This window comes from Chaetodon auriga, chromosome 4 (genome assembly GCF_051107435.1).
Source record: "Chaetodon auriga isolate fChaAug3 chromosome 4, fChaAug3.hap1, whole genome shotgun sequence".
NCBI lineage: Eukaryota > Metazoa > Chordata > Actinopteri > Chaetodontiformes > Chaetodontidae > Chaetodon > Chaetodon auriga.
Window position 1 is genome coordinate 8,113,080 of NC_135077.1, and position 21,054 is coordinate 8,134,133.

At 44.6% G+C, this 21,054-nt stretch overlaps 1 protein-coding gene across 13 annotated transcripts in view; it reads right to left on the minus strand.

The window, feature by feature from the left end:
• add3a (adducin 3 (gamma) a) overlaps positions 1–21,054 on the minus strand; it is a 97,083-nt gene that overhangs the window by 17,660 nt on the left and 58,369 nt on the right. For 9 of the 13 annotated variants that reach the window (XM_076728859.1, XM_076728854.1, XM_076728850.1 and 6 more), the window contains 4 exons: positions 14,776–15,020; positions 3,831–3,969; positions 2,962–3,113; positions 2,796–2,876 (listed from right to left, as the gene is read on the minus strand). In XM_076728859.1, coding sequence (XP_076584974.1) covers positions 2,796–2,876; positions 2,962–3,113; positions 3,831–3,969; positions 14,776–14,970 — 567 coding nt within the window. In that variant the 5' untranslated portion in view covers positions 14,971–15,020. Of the gene's footprint in view, positions 1–2,795; positions 2,877–2,961; positions 3,114–3,830; positions 3,970–14,775; positions 15,021–20,260; positions 20,687–21,054 lie in introns of those variants that run through there. The other 4 variants (XM_076728857.1, XM_076728852.1, XM_076728856.1 and 1 more) reach the window with 1 other exon arrangement.

The following is a 21,054-nucleotide window of genomic DNA, read 5'->3' on the forward strand; positions in this document are numbered from 1 at the left end:
AAACAGGCTGAGAGGAGAAGAAGAAGAAGAAGAAGGGGAGGGATGGCAGCGACAGGCTGGCATCAAAACACAAACAGTAAAAAACGCAGTCAGGGCAATTAGAAAGTGCCAGACATCTTAATTTTGTTGTGTCTCCCATCAGCTGCAGGACTGTGGGCATCGCTCTCATACAGACAACCACAGCAAAGATGGATGCAGTCCAAACTAAAAATACTTTTAAATGATGACTTGAGCCGACATTTAACCCGCTGTTTTCTAGGATTGTAGCTATTGGCAAAAAGTTTAATCATGAGCTGCTTAAATACTATGTTTGACTGGGTTTTGTACTGTCTTGACATTACTTAAGATCACACATTTGGATATTGTTTTTGGTAGCTGGACTTTTTTTCTGTGGCACACTGTGCGTCATTCTTTCACTTTAATCTTTTTGCCATAGATGGCAAAGATGATTTTGTCAGTAAACGCTAACTGATATGAGCTAATATCACAAAGCTGTGCTGCAGTCTTTTATCTCCTAAAACATACTGTTTCGCTTTTGCATGCAGTTAGCGAGTTATGAGAGGTGAGCTTCCTGTGTGAGGCATTAAAATAAGATTAACTGCAGTATCATGCTGGAGGAAGAGTGCAGCATCTGCTCTTGTTTTGCGGCAGCTAACTGCAGCCACTACATCTTTTTGGGGTTGTAACGTTGATCCAGATGTTACACAGACAATTCATTTATCTATTAATTCGACAGAGTAATAGAGCCACTGTCTCTGTTCTCTGATTAACCTAACTCAGGTAGTTAGGATAAAAAGTGATGAACAAACACATGAACTAAAATCAACTTTCTTTGTATTTTAGGTCGTGGCTTCACGTCAGCCGATAACATATCATCTGCACTTTAATCTGCATCAGAATAAATTTTAACTATCCAGGTGAAATTTTGAATTGCTTTAACGCACATCACTTTATTTCCCTTGAGAATAGCTTGTGACAGATCATTCTGCAAAAGCAGCTTAGTTAATGATCTGACTTTGCGATTTTGTACTCGACACAGTTGTAAACCAATCCGCACTGCCAATGAGCTGCAGAAAGATTTTTCTTTTTTATTATTATTAAAAATCCCCTCCTCACTCTCTTGGCTATCAGGCACCAGCAGAAAGCAGCTGGAACTAAACTTCAGATGAGTTTCATTGCAAATCTCCAACCACAGCAGCAGGTCAAACAGTCAAATCCGCCTGTCAGCAGTACGGCTACTGCATCCAGCTGTCAACACATACCTGCAGCCCTATTACACAGGTGTGTGTGTGTGTGTGTGTGTGTGTGTGTGTGTGCGTGTTTGCACAGGTGTTGAAGATAAAGTAGGAGAGAATTACGACAAAGCAGAGACCAGATAAAGACGATATGATTCAAGTGCTGAGTGACTTTTATGTAAACTTTTTGCACTGCCACAAAACATAAAAAGTGAATTATTGTTGGGGGGGGGGCTTAGATTGGTAGGTGCAAATAAATATGCTTCATGAATATCAAACAAACCACATCCACCATAAGATGAAAAGCATTCCAAGAATGTATTACTACTCTGCAAGTTGGTGTATTTTTAGTGTCGGTTCATGTTTTCCATATGTAAGATTTTATGGATTACAATAAAGGACAAGAAATATATGCATGGCAATACTCTGAAGCACACGGCCACGCAAACATGAGTGGTGTTTTATTATGGAGGCAAAGTTTTACAAAACTCATATGTTGTGGTTGACACAAAAAAAACCTGTATTTTTAAAGGAAATAATAATATTAAAGGGCTTTTTTTTTGTACATCAAAACTGAAGCATCCACCTGTCTGTTCACAAGCATTGTTTTATTCAGGCTATTCGGTTAAAACAACAATAAAACAATTTAGGCCATAAATTCTGTTAATACCACAAAACAGGGTGTTAAATTAAAAAATTAACACAGAGAGAAGCTCATTAATTTATACATTGGAATGAGCAGCTATAAAGACTTGGATGGAGACCAGAGGGAGAAACTAGAGCACGAGAAAGAGGAAAACAGAGACGCAGACAAACGGATAGAAATAGAAACTGAATTAGAGGGAGTTAAAAGGAAACGGAGCTGCCAACAGATTATAGCACACGTCTACTGACACGGCATGCCCAGCACTGTGACGACGTGTGCACTCTTTGAACCGAAACTACACGGACAAACAGCCAGAACCACAATATTTGCTGACTTGAAACGGACGCAGCTGACCGAGAGAAGGATCGCTCTGGTCAGACTCGTGTCAATATGAGCAGAGCCAGTGAAAGAGAGCACGACAAACAGAGGGAGAAAGGGAGGCACGCCGTCTTTTGTGGAGCTCAAAAACACTGAAATGAGGTCCATCTACTACTATTTTATCCCCTTCGTACAATTCAAGGAAGTATATGGTTGATTAAGCAAAGTGGAAAAACATTAGCCCTGTCCAGTGAAGGACAAATCCATAACACTCAGAGGACACACAGACTCGGACACTGACAGACATTTACAAGCTATTTTATTTGTGTGACTCTGACCAAGGGCTTGCTGAAGTCAAACCATTTCTAAATAGTCTCTTTGTTGTGTGTGTCTTATTTTGTCTTTTATTTCCAAATCTGCACAAACCTTTAAATAAAACAGAACTGTCGATCATATTTAAAGAAAGAAATCCATCTCCCTACTTGTTACAGTCACCTGTCAATGAAATGGAAAGATTATGTTTTTGATGAAGGGAAGCTGGGTAGTGCAGCTGGGTATATAACTCAATCACTATGTCGGCTTCTCATGTGTCTTACCAGGTTTGATGCGGACGCCTCGGCGAATGACAGTCCTCTGGGGATGATAAGGATGTGGTCTTGCTCTTTACTGACTCGACCCTAAGACGAGGAAAAACTCAAGTAAATCTAGTGCACTGTGTGGTGAAACAGGGATCTAGGCGTGCTCTTGGCCGCAGCGTCTTACTGTGATGTAAGAGTTGGCGAAGTGGGCCCAGCTGAACAGGTCCACCAGTCTGTAGAGGCTGGCCAGTTTACAGCGCGTCAGCTTCTCGCCTTTCACCATCGTGGTGGACTCCACTCCGTACATGTCGTTGATGGGAGTGACCATCCCCAGACCTGAACAATAATGGCATGATCAGCGTTAAATCAAAAGGAAAATGCATTAACGAGAATGCCGCTTGCACATTGGTTGCACACCAAGTTGCATTTAAGTGATAAGTTTGCATTCAAATCTACGGGAACAAAGTGACTTTGACTTCAGTTGCGTGTTAGAGGACATACACTGTACACTTCTATCAGCCACACAGGACCATAATCCAACATCTGTCGTTCTATCTAATGATGCATCTGACACATCTGGCTCCACGAGCCCTAAATTCCACACTGAGGTGATGTAAACAACACTGCAACCTTTAATACTTTGTTCGCTGCCAACGCCTCCTTACACTTACTCATTATGGGTATATTTTAAGGAAGGAGCTAAACTGAACTGCCATAGTGCCTTCGACGTGTAATTCAGCATTAGTCGTGCATTCCAGCGCTGTGATTGGAAGCAGACTTCACATATGGACTCCTGGACAGAACTCACAAAGGATCAAACCCCAGAGAAATATGCACAGCTCTTCCGGAGTCTGGGGTTGGGTCGTCTCGGGGTATTTATGCCCCGAAGCGCGCAAACCTCATGTTTGAGTATGGATCTCCTCTCTTCACATGCCGAGCCATGTTTTTCAGCGCCGTTCAAAGCGGCTGTACCCTGGGCGAGGGTGGCATGTTGTGCTGAATGTTAGCGTCTGGTTGCCCGGGGTAATGAGCCACAGCGCTGTGAGTACTCACTGAGGGGGGAGGTGCTGAAGCCGGCCACCGAGCTGGCCATGAAGAAGTCAGCGATCTGTCTGAGGGCCAACAGGCCGGTGGGGTTGTTCCCCTTCCGCTGCTGCTCCTGGATCAGACTCTCCAACTCCTCTTTGAAGGCCTGGAAGAGAAGAGAGGAGAGAGGAGTTGAGAGAGGAAACAATGTGACACTGAGAAGATGCCATGTGTGAAATGACAGAAACTGAATCCACAGATTTCCTGAGATGGGAAAGCACCAAAACACCAAAAAGGCTACACCAAAGTTTTAACACTGTTGTAAACATTTGGATTAATGCAAGGACACAACTCAACAAAAATATATAACTTACAGCAGGCCTTGTCATTTTTCAACATTTTAAGGCTGCAATGTTACACGTTGTGCCTTTCACGAACTTAAAAAACTTCACTAGCAAAGAAAAAAACATTTATTATACTCGGAGGCATCTTCAAAGTGAAGCAAAGGACCTCCTTTAACTGTAATGAAATTTCTCAAAAAAATGAAAAGATGGGAGAGATGATGGCGAGACATATTAGAGTAGAGGGGAGGAGAGAGAGCCGGGGATTAGTGGTGACAGAAGGATGAAAGAGTAAAAACGTGGGAACATTAAGATAGACAGGAAGAGTGGGAATAAAGAGAGGAAGAACGAGGGAGACGAGTTAATCACAGATTAGACAGGCTCCTCGGGTGTCAATCTGAATCGTCCTCAATGCGCTCTATGAAGCTGGATCGGGATAGGCTGGCTACTCAACACGCTGAGTCAGGATTGGCTGCCTGGCTAGCTTGCAGCCTGTGCTGTGATTGGCTGCTTGGTGTGACTGGGAGAGAGAGAGAGAGAATGTGTGTGTGGCTAATCCTCATGTCCAGACTATGGTCATCTGATGAACCCACAGACACAATACAGTATATGCAAACCTGCTCTTATGCAAGACCAGATACACGCACACGCACACGCGCACACACACACACAAACACACACACACACACACACACACACACACACACACACACACACACACACACACACAGCTGGCTGTTACATCATGTAAAGTGCTGTATGGTTTTATGTTTCCAGTTCCCTTCAAAGCAAATGTTCCTCATCACGCAGCAGCTCATAAATCTAACATTCAACAAAGACGTCTCAAGATTTCTCAGAATGAAGATCATGACACAAAGTGTCGGGACAGTCTGGACGTGTTGATGAAGGGTTTGTAACTATTGCACACATGTGATATTAATTCAAACTGAGGCTGCAGAGGGGAACAGCCGGCAATACTGTCTGTATGGCTGCTCATAATCTTAATACGGCTGTTAACCTCTCAGGAGGCACAGTCACCTTTACCTGCTGGCTTATGTAATTAAAGCTGTGACCAGTACGGACGTCTTGATTTGCACTGCCTGTTCACATTGTCATGTACTTGTTTTTAAGTTTGTCTGCAGTCAGTTCAACACATGATCAGTTCCATTTGACGAGAGAGTTAACTGGCCGAGCAGCATCCAGCAGAAGCACTGATCTCATGTTTGCCTTCGGTTTTCTGTGCACTGATTAATGCAAACATTCACTATAAACCTTCATCCTCTCCTCAGTTCACAGTCAGACATTGGTATCATCTGCGCAGCTGTCGTAAAAACCTCAAAATATGGAAAAGCGAATGGAAACCCAAACATCTCCTGGTTCAATCGTACCATCTGCACCATCTCACTGTTAGACGATATAAATGAGTTGGCCATTAAGAACACTTTTTGGTCTGTCTGTGCACTTTGAGATTTTTTTTCCTGAACATTTTAATTATGTTTTCTCCATCTGGTCCACCATCCTAACTTGTATCCCACTTTAGAAAGATTTTTAAGGAAGTTTCACCAGTTTAAAACTTTAAGAGCTGATCCATCAAAACCCTGATGTGTAGTGCAGATCAACTGTAGGGACGCACAGCATCATTTGAAGAGACGTGTACATTACCCCCATTGGATCTGGTCTTGAGTCTAAATTGACTTCACCTCATCATAGAGTGAACTGACTGTGAGTTCACTTTAACTTCCTGGTGGAAATTTAAAACCACTGATGGAAATCTGTGGCAGAATCAGCACAGTCTGCGCCTGAAAATAGGCCATGACACTGTTTCCATGCAATGACTCCTCTGGCAGGCCAGTGTTCAACACATCCAATATTCATGCTTTTATTTCATCTCGGCGCTCCTTTAACAGTCAACACATTCCAGACGGAGCAGAAAAACATCTCTGACACTAAACGTCCCCTCGTCTCTGCCCCCACCCCCCGCCCTCACCCCCCACATCCAATCAAGTCACCACATGGGATGCTCCATTAGTGTTGTGCGAATGAGAGTCTGGGCTTTGGGTTTTATGCCCATGCGGGGCTGTTTTGTTAAAGTGGAGCACCCCCCCGTGACAGGACGCATAGAGTCCCGGAGCACCGCTGATTCTGAACCCAAGCCAGACATTCCTCCGTCCCTAGTGGCAAGGCTGCTGTGGCAACCAGCCTGTTGCGGGTATGTGACAGTGGCGGGTCAGCAGGGTTTTTGGTTTTCAGTTGTAATTGTTGTTCAGGGCGTTTCTGTTTCAGACTGTTGTGCCATCATTGAAGCCGCAGCGCTAAAGATGCAGTTTACTGGAGCAAAGACACTTGACCCTCAGGCAGATTCTGTGCTCCTGACTTTGTTTTGGGTCTGTGGTGAAGATACTTGCTAGCATGACACTGTCCACTGGTAGCTACTCACCGGTTTCTCTTAAAAAATATTTCACAAGGACTTCCTTTCAAAAAAACAAACAAACATTTGTTTAGAAAGAGTACAATGTTTCCAGCCCAGCTTGGCTTTTCTGTCAAAATCATCTCTTTTTGGCTGCTTGTATAATATAACAACTAGCATCAGAGAAAATCAGTTGGTCCTATGGAGCCTGCATTCATTGATTTCTTTGGGTTCAGTGATACAAGCTGTGAACGCAGCACTGTCATATTATCACCTTTTAAGACCTTCTTGACAGTTGCTTATTTATTCATCCAGCAGAGATAAAACTACAAAAACCAAAACTTTATCTCCTTTTAGCTTTGTTTTGGTCTCTACCAGCTCCTTTGGGAAATACCTTGCCGTTAGCTGCTAAATGCTCCACTGTGTCCAGATAGTTGCCAACTGTGTCTGTCTGCTGTCTGGCGCTGAGCAGGTAGTGTTCAGTGGACTTTCAGAGCTTTTTGCTGAAAGCAGCTGCTATGGCTGAAAATGACACTATGCAAGAGGTGAGAGTGAACCAAAACAATAAAGTTGTGGCCCCGCGGTGTAGTGTAAGCGACCTTGTGAATTAAAAAAGCCTATTGCTTGAATATAGCAGTAGATTCCCCTCACAATCATCCTATTTTGAAAATACCGTCCAATCAATTTTCAGACCAACTTTCAACACATCAGTGTTTTTGGAATGAAACCTATTAGACAAGACATGAGCACAATAACACACACATTCAAAAACACTGACACGCACCCCCCCCACACACACACAAAATGTGGTGTGTGTGTATGTGTGTGTGTGTGTTCTCAAGAAGATTATGACAGCAGGGATTTGATTCCCATCATCTAAACAGATTAATCCTGGGGCCTAATGTGGATCTTATCATTAATATTTCAGAGCAACCCCCACATCTGCATCAATGGAAATAACATCACACGTCAAGTGTGTTTTTTAGCCGCTGTGGCGTGACTGCTCAACTCTGATTAACACCCCAAAGACAGGAAGTCAAGGGAACTTTCAAAATGACACCACGTTACATCACGGCAGTTGCAGCCCTTTCACCTCTGGAGAGAAAAATAACACAAGCGTCCATCCTCTGTCCTGCCAGATTAAAATCACTCGCAGGCAAGCAGGCTGAGCAGGTCTCTCCACTTACTGCAGGGAAAAATGTGATCCAATCAGAGAAATGAAAAAGTGTTTCCGTGCCCGCTCCCAAACGGCAAGCGCTAATCTTTCGAAATGGAACTGTTGCAGTCTTGAGCGTATTAAGGTGATATTCAGATTGGAGCTCGGCCAACTCTTCAGTGGAGGAGCCTGAGAGTGGGGAGGGTAGGAAAACATGGCCACTGGTGGGGAATAGTTCCTCGCTTTCTTTCACATCAGTCTGGATGAGTCAGGGCAGATGCTTCCTGATGCTTTATCGGACTTTTCTAGTTCGACAGTGAACAAACATACATTTTCACATGCATACTTTAGATCATTTGGGTCACATTCGCAGAGACAATAGAAACTTTTCTTCGATTTCTCACTACAAAAGGAAGTTTCCGGCCTTCCAAGAGTTCATGCCATATAGCTTCCAGAGAAGTTTCCTTTTGTTGTGACTCCCATGTTTCTGGTTTGGTCATTGTTACAGATACAGGTGACACTTAAACTGTCATGCGTCATCCTGTGGGAAAGGAAGACGGGACGTTTTATGACTTTGTTGCAAGCAAAGCCGATGATCCTGTTGATCAGTACACAACACAGACGTGTGTGTCGCTCCCGGTGGTTTCAGCATTACCTCACACGCACTCGTGTCCTCATGTGAAACGGTATTATCTGACTCACTACAGCAGAGTTTAATTACGTGCATTTAAAAAAATCTGGTTATTGTTTAGCAACCAGGGCTTGAAAACAAGAGTCAGGAGCAGCTTTTAGTAAACAGAGCTGAAACTAGGCTTCATCAGCTGAATATCAAATGTCACACTGTGTTTTGGGGTCATTTCCGGTAGCAGGTTAAGATTACGTTCTCACTCCGACAACACTGCACCGCATTTCATCTGGAAGAACACAGTAACCTGCATTTTCAGCTGTCAAGCCCAAATTACATCAATCTCAACAGGCCAAGCATACTTGGCATGAAAGGACTCTTACATACAGAAACATACATGCAAAGACAGATAAAAGGCAAACACACACACACACACATTACCCTAAAGCGTGTAGAAACACACGTGTGATGCGTGAGGCCTGTAATTTCAGCCACAGCCTCGCTAGTTATGTCAGCACAACGATGTTCTTTCAAACCACCAACGTGACAGAGTTACAAAACAGGAGTGCCTGCCTGCAATCTTGCCAATGCTATTGATTGTCCCCATCTCACCTACGAGTGCGCGACAGTGAAACCGGTCCCCGGCTGCAGCTGCAACGGCTCCCTCCTCTGCATGAACTCTCTGCTCTTTTTCTTGAGGGATGAACTAGTTCACCCCGACAGAAAGTGCAGGAAAATTGGAGCACAGCAGATCATTTACACTGATCACATTGTGTTTGCAGATGACCTGTATAATGTGTGTGGAGGGCTGGCTCTGATGTGAATGTCACTGATAAATGACATTGATCTGGAAAGTACTGCACTGATGTGGATCGGGCCTCATTGAATGGGTGCACATAGATTCATGCATCAGTCTCAGCAAGAAAAAAATCTTTACATTCATTTTGCTTGGTGACTAAAACATTTCTATTTCTGATTTTGATAGAAAAATGTTGATTTCAGCTGCCAGATGACAAAAATAGCGTAAAGCGAACACGCTAAGCACAGAGGGGATTCTTTTGATTTTTGGCCTATGCTTTTGAGGTTGCATGAGCTAAAGTGGACCGGGTAACATTTCAGTATGTTGCCCTCTAATCCTGAGAGCACTGCTCCACTGCTGGAGGTTTTGCTAAGTTCAGCACCCAAGAGATGTCGTGAAATGCCAAAGTGCAACACAGCTGCCGAGACATGGCTCTGAGGAGAAAGACAGTGGTTTTAAAAAAAGAGCCTCTGGAGTGAGTTCAGCCACTAATGTTCGATCAAATGAGCCCTTCAGGACTTAAAAAAGAAAAAGGGAAACAGCATACGGAGCAGCCGTGACATTTGCCTCACTCAAGGGGGTTCTCGGCAGAACCCGTCGAAGCACTATAAATTATCCACTTGTGTTTTCTGGCAGGGGGTGCTGGAGAAAATGTGCACTTCCTCTGAAAACCACGGGACCAGTGCAAATGAGGCTGAGTGAATTGACCGCTTGGCATCACTAAATCATTTCTATGGATGATGAACAAACTGTGCCACAAGACGCAGGGAAGAGAGGAAAAGCTAATAGCAGGGGAAAAGGCAAGATGAGCGGAGGTGCAGAAAATAGAAGCAGCATGTGGACGGACGGCTCAAATTCAATTTCATCTGATTTAATTTCAAGCTTCTGAAGGCTTTTGACCTTTTGACTTTTTAGGTTGCAATAAAGTCACAGTTCCAAGCAGCTATTACAAAACACAAAGAGACGCTTAACCACAGACTTAAACGCCAGCAAATGAATATCATGATTTACCATGCATGACATCATGAGACTTGGATTTGCAGCCAAAATCTGTATCCAACTTCCTTCTGGAGTACAAAATGCAACAGGAAACCATCTCAATATGCCTCCCAAACCACCTCAAGGCAATGTCAATCGCTGCATGTCATACAGGACACGCTTTGTGTTAACCAACATTACCACCGCAAGCCTTCTGAAAAATCCATCACTTCCTCTTTCTGGCTTCCTCACATGACTTAAAATAATCAAATAAATCAAGTAATATGAACACTGACAGCAGACTGATACAAGTTTTTTTTTTTTAACTGCACTGCATCTAAAATCTTGTTCTAATTTCTATAGAGGGGATGAAAACACATGCATCAAGGCACTGCCAGTGTCCACACAGGCTGGTGGGACTAGATGGTAAAGTAGGGTCCGACAGGGTTCAAGGTTCAGCTGAAGCCTTTGACTTCTAAAGGTAAACACTGCTGCATGAATGAAGAGGGTGGATAAGTCAGCTGAGTTGATCGAGTCCCGCCTGGTCTATATTGGTCCCACTTTAAATACAACCTGCCATCTGAGCACTAGAAACATGTAATCTGGAGCCACCACTACTCCCATAACACTGGAATGAAAACAAACAGACAGAGATAGAGAATGAGGGATGAAGATGGAGAGAGAGACAGAGACAGAAAGAAAGGGGGAGGAGAGAGAGAGAGAGAGAGAGAGAGAGAGAGAGAGAGAGAGAGGTGGCACATGTGTGGACACCCAGCTGGTGACACACTTGTTGTTGTTGGAGCTCAACATGAGAGCGACAGAACAACAGGCTGAGAAAGATGGAGACAGAAATGGAGATAATAGCAGAGAGAGAGAGAGATGGGGGACAGGCACACATGTGCATGTCCAGCTGGTGACACACACTTGTTATTGTTGTTGCTGATTATGAGTAAACCTGTGCTCAGAGGCCAACTGTCCTGATGTAAAGGCTGGAAACAGTCTGCGGCCTGCAGGGAGCCACCTGTTACTGCTGACTGAGGGCTGGTTGGCTCACGCCCAAAACCACATGAAGCAGGAGTAATATACATAACACTGTATGACCGCAAGTGTAACACAGCAGTGGGTAACCTCTAATGTCCAGCTGGTGAAATTATCACTGGTGATAGCAAATAGCCTTTACTTGTCAAAAAAGGTACTCAACATAATGGTATACATGGTACAAACCAGAAAGAGAAGAGCAAGAAATATACTTAGAGCAGCATTAATTGGTACAATACTGGCAAATCATCATCATATAAAGTTGTTATGGTGTATGTGTTAACAGTTGCCTTCTTACCATCTGATGAATGTGATCTCTTTTAGCTCTCATTTTGGTCTCCACCAACCCTTGAGAAAAATACCTGGCTTTGGTCTCTAAATGCTCCGCTATGTTCACCAGCAACTTGCTAACACTGTCTGTTTGTTGCTGAGCAGGAAGCGCACGGTCTGTACAGTTTTATCAGAGCGCTTTTGCTGAACAGTTGCCAAGACAGCAAATTAGGTTGATGACAACAGTGAGAGTGAACCAGAAGAGCAAAGTCGTGGGCCGTAACACCGAAACAATGAGCTGAAAGATGCTACAACACTCTAGAGCTGATGGGAACTGCAGTGTTGAGTGATAATTCCCTCTGAGTTCACCTCTACAAGCTTTGTCTTTCACATTGCATATAATCACTTGATCTGCTGTTAATATATAGTAAACATATTGATTAGAGCAGCTAGACTGTTTTAATATTTAAGATTTAATATATTCGAATTTACTCTGATATACAGCATGAGCTTAGACTATAAGTATCAACCAAGAACTACAGCCAACAGGAACTAGAACATGGCTTAAATGGGGCACTTCATCACACCGTAAAGACTAGAACCAACAATCAGCTGCTTAACAGTATCCGTGTGTAACCCTAACCCTAACCCTCGTATATGTCCCTCATAATAAGCAGTCAGTGGCTTGTCTTCTCATACAAAAACAACACAAAGTACACAAACGAAACAAACTAGCCAACCAATAGCTAGTTTCACAATAGCGTGAAATACATATATGTATGTATTTAATACAAAGTTTAAAGTGTTTGACAGAGCACTGCAGCTGGGGCTCTCCTGCTTTGCCTTGCACTGGCGTTGTCAGGTTGTGGCCCTCTGCATGTGGCTCAAAAGCCAGATGGAGCTGCTGATAAGGACACACTGGAGCCAGCTGTGCCAGACACACGGCAAACAATCCCAGTGACGATCAGCCGCAGACGCTCAATGACGACCCAACAGTGTCCTGCAGGCGGCGTCGAGCAGGGCCCTTAAATGTACTCACTCATTTGCTCACCCCAACTGCACTTGCGGTGCTCAATCACGTACACACAGGCATTCACAGACATATGCAGAGTATCAAGTGGAAACCTGCATCAGCAGCACCACGCTGCTGCCCTCCCAGACATCTGGCACAAAACGCAGCCTGCCAAGAAAACCACACAGGGCATGTGCAGAATGCAGATCATATTTAAAGCTTAAACAGAACGAGTCAGATCACGGTAGCGACGACAGTCACACACACACTCAGGCTAACATTACTCTACCTGTGAACAACGCTCATTCATGACGTTCATTGCCGAAGCGACATCTAACCATATCTTTTACCTAACTTTGACTTCACCAGACATTTGTCCGTCAAAGTACAAAGGCAAACAAACACACACCTTGCTTCTCCATATGTAAGACCACATTGTAAACAGTGAGGAGTACCTCAGTTAGAGAGCAGCCTTGAGTCAATAGTGTAGAGTAAATATTCTTAATACCATGTAGGCTGAACTGAAAGGCAGAGGGCCTGTTGTAAAATCTGCGCACAAGGTGACGCAACTGTTCAAAGGGCGCAATACAAACAGCCCGACAGGACAACATTGTGTCGTCTTTACATGAGCTCGGCTTTCATGGCTAAATGAGCAGAGTGAGTTGGAGTATTATTATCAGGGTTTTGTGTTGAGACAGCGATGCAAATGCATTCACGGTCAAAAAGGAAACAAGCCGATCCACGAAGCATTACGAATATTCAGCAAATGGAAGAAAACTGTGGTATCTGTTGTGTTTCTGTGTGAGCTCACAGCTTTGTTGCTGTAGCTTGTGCTCCATTTAAACTGCTCCCTGTTCTGATCACAATCTTTGCACTGCTTTCTGATCTTTGCAGCAGTTGCAGCTGACGACAAACCTACAGCAAAGATACAGCATCCTGGTGCCACGAGTGCCTAAATAATTAGTGTGTGAGTTCCCAAAGGGGCTTAAAACTCTAACTGTAGCAGTGCAGTCAAGTTTGGCAAGAACAGCAACAGTAATTCTCCAGACCTCCAGGGAAAGAAAATCAAACCACAACATTGTGCATGTTGGCTGAAATATGCCCTGTGCTCACAGACTTGTTTACTTCAGCAAAACCTGACCCAACATGAGAGCCTCTGGCCTGGAGGGCACTTGAAGAGCTCCAGCAGTGGCTCTCTCTGAGCGAGGGTGTGGTAGCTGTTGGTTATATTAGGGTTTTAGCAAGCCGCTGACTGCTGTGATTCTGTGGCCAGTGTCACAACAGCAACACAAGCACAAACACATAAGCACATGTGATGCACTCGCTGCTGTAACGTCTTCAGTAATCACTTGATTGGGGAATAATAACTGACAGAAAGAAAAAATGGGAACTGATTACCCAAACTATTAGTCAGTGAGGTGAAAAGTTCTTCGCTTGCAGCAAGTTCTCCATCGGGTCTTCTGTAATCTTGCAAACTCAACCGTCGTCTTCTTTGGCAAAAGATATTCTACGATACAGATAACTTTCCCACTTTACTGTCCAGTCCTTCAGTTAAACCGTATGTCTTACTCAGGGTTATGGGGGGCTGGAGCCTGTTCCAACATGCACTGAGGAACTGGTGGGGTACACCTTGGACAGGTCAACGGTCTATTACAAGGCCAACAAATAAAGACAGACAAACACATTTACTCCCACATTCACCCCTACAGGAGCCCAGAGCACCCAGAGAAAACCAAGACTTGAGCCAGTCGATGAATTAGAACCCAGGACCTTCATGCTGTGGGGTGACTCTGCTAAACACAGCAATTAACTTTCTCTTGCCACAAATATCAACTCAGCTTGAGGAGCGTCTGTCAGCTCTGTAGGACCTCAGGGGAAAGTACTGCATCTGTGATCAAGACACTCTAGACAGGACCTCCATGATCAGTCTCACCTTACTTTCAGGACTCTAAGCTCAATGCAGTGTATCTTTTAAGCGAGAAAGCACCTTTCAAACCTAACAGGGCTGTGTATGACTTGTGTTGTAAGCATGCATCTAAAGCTGCACTCAACACCCATTCCCATCTCTTTCACACATTGTGTAACATCATGGTGGCTTTAGCTAGCAGCATTATACTGTCTAACCAAACTGTCTTTTCTTCACCAAACATTCTAGCAGTTTCCCAGCTGTCCATTGTAGGTCTTGTTCTCCTCTAGACAATCTTCCCTCGGAAAGAAACTGCAGGCATTACCCTAATAATGAAGCCTAAAATTGAGAAATGACCACTAGCCCAGTTCGTTTGAAGGCCAAAAGTATAAATGGACGTTCTCTGGACAAGATGTCCCCTTCTCCCTCCATTGACTTACGGGACTCTGTAAGATCTGTGTGACACGTTTCTTCTGTTCCAGAACATTGAAGTCCTGCCGGAGGTCGGGTGACATGTTCCTGGCCCTGATGTACTCCGGATCATTGACGTCGACCCGGTCAAAGTAGCGCTCCTTAGTCCCTCCACTGGGCGGAGGAGGGGTTGTCACCACCCCCTGATGGCTGTCCACACTCATGCCTGCTTCACCTCACTGGTTCGTTCTATGGCTGCCGCTCTGACTCTCTCCTGAGAAGAAGAAGGCAGAAGGGTGGACATGTTAGAAAACGATGTCAAACATCAACGTTATACAAATCATTCGAAAGGAAAGAGAGCAAAGTTGGATATTTCTGAACAGATTTGTTGGTAGACAGCAAAATGCAACAGTAGGTTTTATGAATTAAATTCTTATGGTGCCATATTCCTACTGAAACAACTACCACAGAAACAACACAGCCTTCACTAATGGACACACTACTCATGTTCAGTCTCCCCCCACCCACACTTTTCAGTTAAATGACTGTTGTCATTCTTTCAACAAGAGCTTTCTAACATGAGTAATTACTCAACTGGGCATGCAAAAAGTAATATATTACTCTCAAAACTAATGAAAAACATTGGGAATCCAATTTACTGACAAATAACAAAATGAACTGTCTATCATTTATTCACAGCGCGTGTTTGTCAAACAGGAAGAGCACAGCCCTGTTATTGGTGGACTTCAGAGAGGTGAAGCTCTTTGGTTTGACGCAAATAACAAGCGCCTGCGCCGCCCTGACGGCCGACTTTTCTTCCATAAACACACTGTCACAGCCGCATGCAGGCATTAGTCAGGTCACAGTGACACACCGCCCAACAAAGTGTACAAGGAGGACAGGAGCAGGTTTGTTTGAACCTCCATTTACCTCTGCCGTTCATTCTCAGGTCAGCTGGCATGACAACAAGCATTTTGCAGGATACGGGAATTGTTACAGTAAAAGCAACAAGTGCGACTGACCCTCGCAAAGCCTTATTGTCCCGCCAAGGGACACAAAGGAAATGCGTTTGAAAATATGGCAAAGTTTGTTGCTTTCTGGATGTGAAAGAGTTGACTTTGTGATGTGAGATAAATTTTAGAGGAATAAAGCAAAATCCAACTTCAAACTTGCCACCAATTTCTTCTTAGATATCCTGAAACGTAACTGACAAACACGAGATCAAATACATAAACTCCTTGGAAAGAGATAAAACGAGGAATTCACAGGAGACAGTCAAAGCACAGAAAACTGCATCTTCCAGAATCCCTTGCAACACTGTTGCTGTAGCATCCAAAGATAAGCTGGTGGTGTATTAGGGAGAGGTGGGGCTTATGGGAGCTCCACCAGATGGTGTTTTGGCTTGAAGAGCAGAAGAACAAGAGCGAGAGAGAGAGCAAGAGTTTAAGGAAGGCATCCTGCTGCTTTCCCTCTTCAAAAGCCCAGTGGTAATCTGACAGCAGGGGGATCAAAATTTAGGGGATACTCTGCCAGAAGTGACTCTCGCTCCCCTTTAGCCTTTTCTGCTCTTACCGCTGTATGATGGGAAACAGGGGGCTGGAGAGGTGATTTGGTGTGCGCACGCTGCTAAGCTACTCACTCAGGTCAAATGGCACCTAAAAAGATGTTTGAGATTAGTGAAGTGGCACAAAGCTCAGTGTATGGAAGAGTCATACTCAGACCAAACAAACAGTGGAATCCTTTCAAGTGGATGAAGGTGCACTGTGTGTTTTTAAAGGGGGTTTTTTCTCATGACCACTGTGTTAAGACCTGGCATTTACTGTTACTGTTCCTGTACCCATTTAAACATGCAAGAGAGCCTGCAATAGCAATCAACACGTCCTTTCCAAAGACCTAAAAACATGCCTTCCCTATTCACCTGATAACGTTTATTTAAGGTTTTTCAACACACTTATCAAAATTTCTCAGATCTTACTACAATACCAGGGTTACCAGCCGAAGTTAACGTTAGGAACTTGACCTGGTAGCCCTGTCACAACCTCTCTATGCAGATGATCCCTGCATTTTATAGACGTGGCAGGTCAAGGACATACAATTACAAGTTTTAGGAAAAAGTAGAAAGAAAAAGAAACGTCCACCTCTACTGCGGAAAAATCCCTACAATTGAAAATACCAAAACATCCATGTTATCTGTGAACAGGAACAAGGGAAAGCTCCTGCTCTCTACCTGATCCCACAACTAAAGCTGTGATTATATTACGAAGATGAAGAAAAGCCGGCCAAAAAAATCCTCTTTAATTGAAGGCATCTGGGCAGAGCAGAGTTATGCAACCTGATACTGAATCCATCCTCCTGCTCGCCTGCACTGCTCTGCTCTGCTTACAGAGCAGCCCTGCACTGGACAGGCATGATCAGACTGCAACACGACGGGTGACGGGAGCAGCGCTGTACTATAAAAATGAAGATCATCAACTTGTCACAAGCTGTGAATTCCTTTTCTTCACATGCTTATTCTTCTTCTGTTGCACTTGTTTAAAGAGAGCACCATAAATGAAAGGTCAGATCAGCTATAACGCTCTGAAACACATACGACAAGTTGAGATTGACAGCAGAGGCTCATGCCTGAAGTTTTGCTGAATGAGTGGAATTCTGCACGGCCGAATGCAACAGCTGTAGCCTCGCCAAAATAAAGTAACACCCCCCGAGCTCTAACCACTGTCTCTCCCCTCCTTTTACTCACACACCAGCACACCATCCCATCCCTGCTCTGTCACAAGACACACAACTCCAGCAGTCCCCAGCATGAGCTTCCACCCTCCCTCCCCCGCCTCTGTCAATAGATCATTGTCCCCGTCCAGAACCCCCTCGGCCTGGTCTCATCCAGAGAGATCGACGGTTGGGAGGCTTGGGAGGGTGGAGGGGGGAGAGTGGTGGTGGTGGTGGTTTGCATGTGAGAGTGTGCACAATTAATCTGAGTAAGAATGAAATCTGATCCTCGCATCACAGCATCAATGTTTATAATTCAAATTTCATGCTCCACGGCAGATGCTCTCTTGTGATTCGCTCACACACTTCTTGAATGACACACAATCAAGCTTCATAACAATGCCAGAAGTTTAGATTGAGCTCGCTGACCGACTGAAAATTCGAGGCACAATTGCCCTTTAACGATACGCCTCTGGAGGAGAGCGCTGTATTGTAATTGATTTCAGCTCCATTAATCTGTGGCAGATAGACGAGGCAGGCCGTGTTTACTGAAGGGCACTAGACTGCGACCGCAGCCTGAGGCAAGGTGACCGCAACCTCTCACCCCGTGACCTGTAGTGACCCTCCCTCCCTCCCTCCCATGCTCAGCAGCTCTGCAGACATAAGCCGTCTTCATCAGTGGGCAAGTTGTCCTTGAACACTTTCTCATCTATAAACAATAATTTTAAGGGTGCTATAAAACTAATTACTGCCATAAAACTTGCCATGCTTACCATGCTTTTGGTTACTCGGAGTTACATGATGAACGAAGTGATGAATGGCCTTAACCTTAACAATGGGCTGTGAAGAGGGTGAGATTTATAGCACTCTGCGGGTTTCTTCTATGTTTTAAACACAACTGGGCTGCAAAAAAAACATGAGTTTAGGTGAAAGTACTTTCTAACGGGCTGCAACCACTGATTATGTTCATTATAGGTTAATCTGGCAGATTTTTTAAATCCAATGTGATGTGACCCAGATATTCAATTTATAGCCACATAAGACGAAGAACAACAGCAAATCCTTATCATGAAGAAGCAGGAACTAATGTTTGTTTTTTTTTGATTGAAAGGTGACAACGGTTATTAAAAATGATCAAAACAGTTGCTGATTTATTTCCTGGTGATCCCCTAACCTAACCCTTTCAATCAAATAATCGATTATTTGACTAATTGTTGCAGCTCTATCAACGCGTCACATCCTGACTGACTTTAAATTGCTAAATTGTCTTGTGAAACCTCAGTGAAATCAGACTGATGCATTCCAATCCAATCCAATTAGTCCCTTCCTTCATTTCTATTATGGGAGCTTACTGTATATCTCTACGACAGAGTGCTCACCCATAATGCCTCAGTCGTCATCTGATATTTGGAGCTGGAGCAGGGCCAGCGGCTCAGACAACACACAGCTCTCATCTTCATCTGATGACAGCCAGCTAATCTGGAAACCTACGTCTACCAGTGTATCTGTCGCTCCATCTCTCCGTCTGCTCCGTCTCTCTGCCCATCGTTCTCTTTGACTTTATCTCTCGCTTCACCTTCTACTTTCTGTCCTTGAAAACTCTGTACGACAACCAAAGACGTCACAATGATGCTGATTAATATCACAGGCGGTAAACACAAACACGCTGCATAAGGCGCTCGCCAACACCACCATCACCACACACACACACCCATCTACCCACTCACACACACCTCATATCTTTATCTTGCCTGGGGGAAGCTTCAAAGCGTGCCTTACTTGTGTCTCTCCGAGCCGCCACCCATAAAAATAGACACGCTGCCTTTTGGGTTGTGTTACAACCCCAACGGCAACAATACCAGGAAAGAATCTGTATGTCGGCTAATTATAACCCCACACACACACACATTGTAAATGGCACGGTGAGCACACACACACAAAAATCTGCACACAAGTAACCTGCAGTGTCAACCCTGTGAAGGCAACTCGGGCACACACATACACAAGGTGTGTTTAGGTGTGTCCAAACATGCCAGCATGACAGATCCAGCAGTGGAGCTGGAGGACGGCGCGAGAGCCAAATGTTCAGCAGCTTACAGATCCTCCAGCAGCTTTACTATGACACACAGAAAACTCTTCTTCTGAGACCACCAACGCGCCAGCAGTCAGTGTTTTTGTCTGTAAGTGACACATGGCAGCGGCTGGTTGTAGTTTGGGTTGTCGGTTTCTTGTGCAACCTTATTTCAATGCAGCATTCGCGTCTTGTGCAGGTTGCAACACACTAAAAACTGGGTTCTTCTGACGAGCATTCCCTCTAAACTATTGCTTTATGTGTTCAAGAAGAGTGTGCTGACGGCTGATTCGTGTTGCTGCAGTGACCTTAGATATACCTGTGTCTCCCTTCACATACAGCCTCTACTGTACACACGAGAGATAATAGCCAGAGCTAATCTTCCCTGGTGCTCACACTCACTGTACTGTTACTGCCAAGTGTGTTTATAGTGCAGGAGTGTGTGTGTGTGGGAGTGTGTGTGTGCCCAAGCATCCATACTACCATGGAATTCCCCTAAAACTACAAAATCAGTTCCAGGGATGGTGATCTTTGGACGCATGCTTTGGCTGCTGGGAACACAAAAACAGACGACGAGCTGGATTCTGACAAGTAATGAATGGGAGGATTGACTGTTTTTAAAAGACACAAATACTTAGAATATATATTTACGCCAGAGGAACCAGAATCCAAACAACCAACCAGGTGGAATGACACAAGAAACCAGTGCATAAACAAATAATCCAAGCCCAACCAACCTTGTACTTCCTCTTTAGTCAGTGAATGGGAGAGAACAGGCAATAGTAGCAGGCAGCTGAGGCAAAACACATGTCTCTATTTTCCTCTGTTGCTCGCTGTCTGCGCAGAGTCCCAGAGAAGAGCCGGGAAAGAGCGCGGGATACGAACGGCAGGGAGCGAGAGCCAGGCTGCGATCAGAAAACCAGTCGGGTCACTCGTCTGTCCAGATTTTCCACATAGATGCTCTTTGGTCGAGTTGCCAGCAGATTCTCCCAGATTCCTACGGGCTCTGCTCGTCGGCTGCCCCGGCGCTCATCAGAGAGAGGAGTATCAACAGCTGTGAGTGTGTATGTGAGAGGATATGTGTGTGTGTGTATGTATGTATGTGTGTGTGTGTGTGTGTGCCCTCTGCGAATGAGGGTGTGTGTTTGTGTAGAAAAGAAGCTAAAGGGACCACGTGATGCAGGCTTAATCCCCCGCCCACCGGCTAGAAGCGCACACACACATACAAGCTTCTAGACCAATCAGAGCTCAGGCTCACACACACTAATCACCCCTCCTCCTCCCTCGCCTGCTCTCTCTCTCCCTCTCCCTCCCTCTCTCTCTCTCTCTCTCTCCCTCGTCATCTTTTTTCTTCTGTCTTTTTTCTTTGATCCATTCACTCTCTGCTCTCCCACTCCCACATTCCACAATCCTCTCTCGTTTTCTATCTTTTCATGTCCCTCATTCACACCCCCTGCTTCCTCGCCACCTCTGCGGGCGACTGTACTAAAGGTCTGTGTTTATGAGTTTGTGGCAGCAGTGGAACAACAGC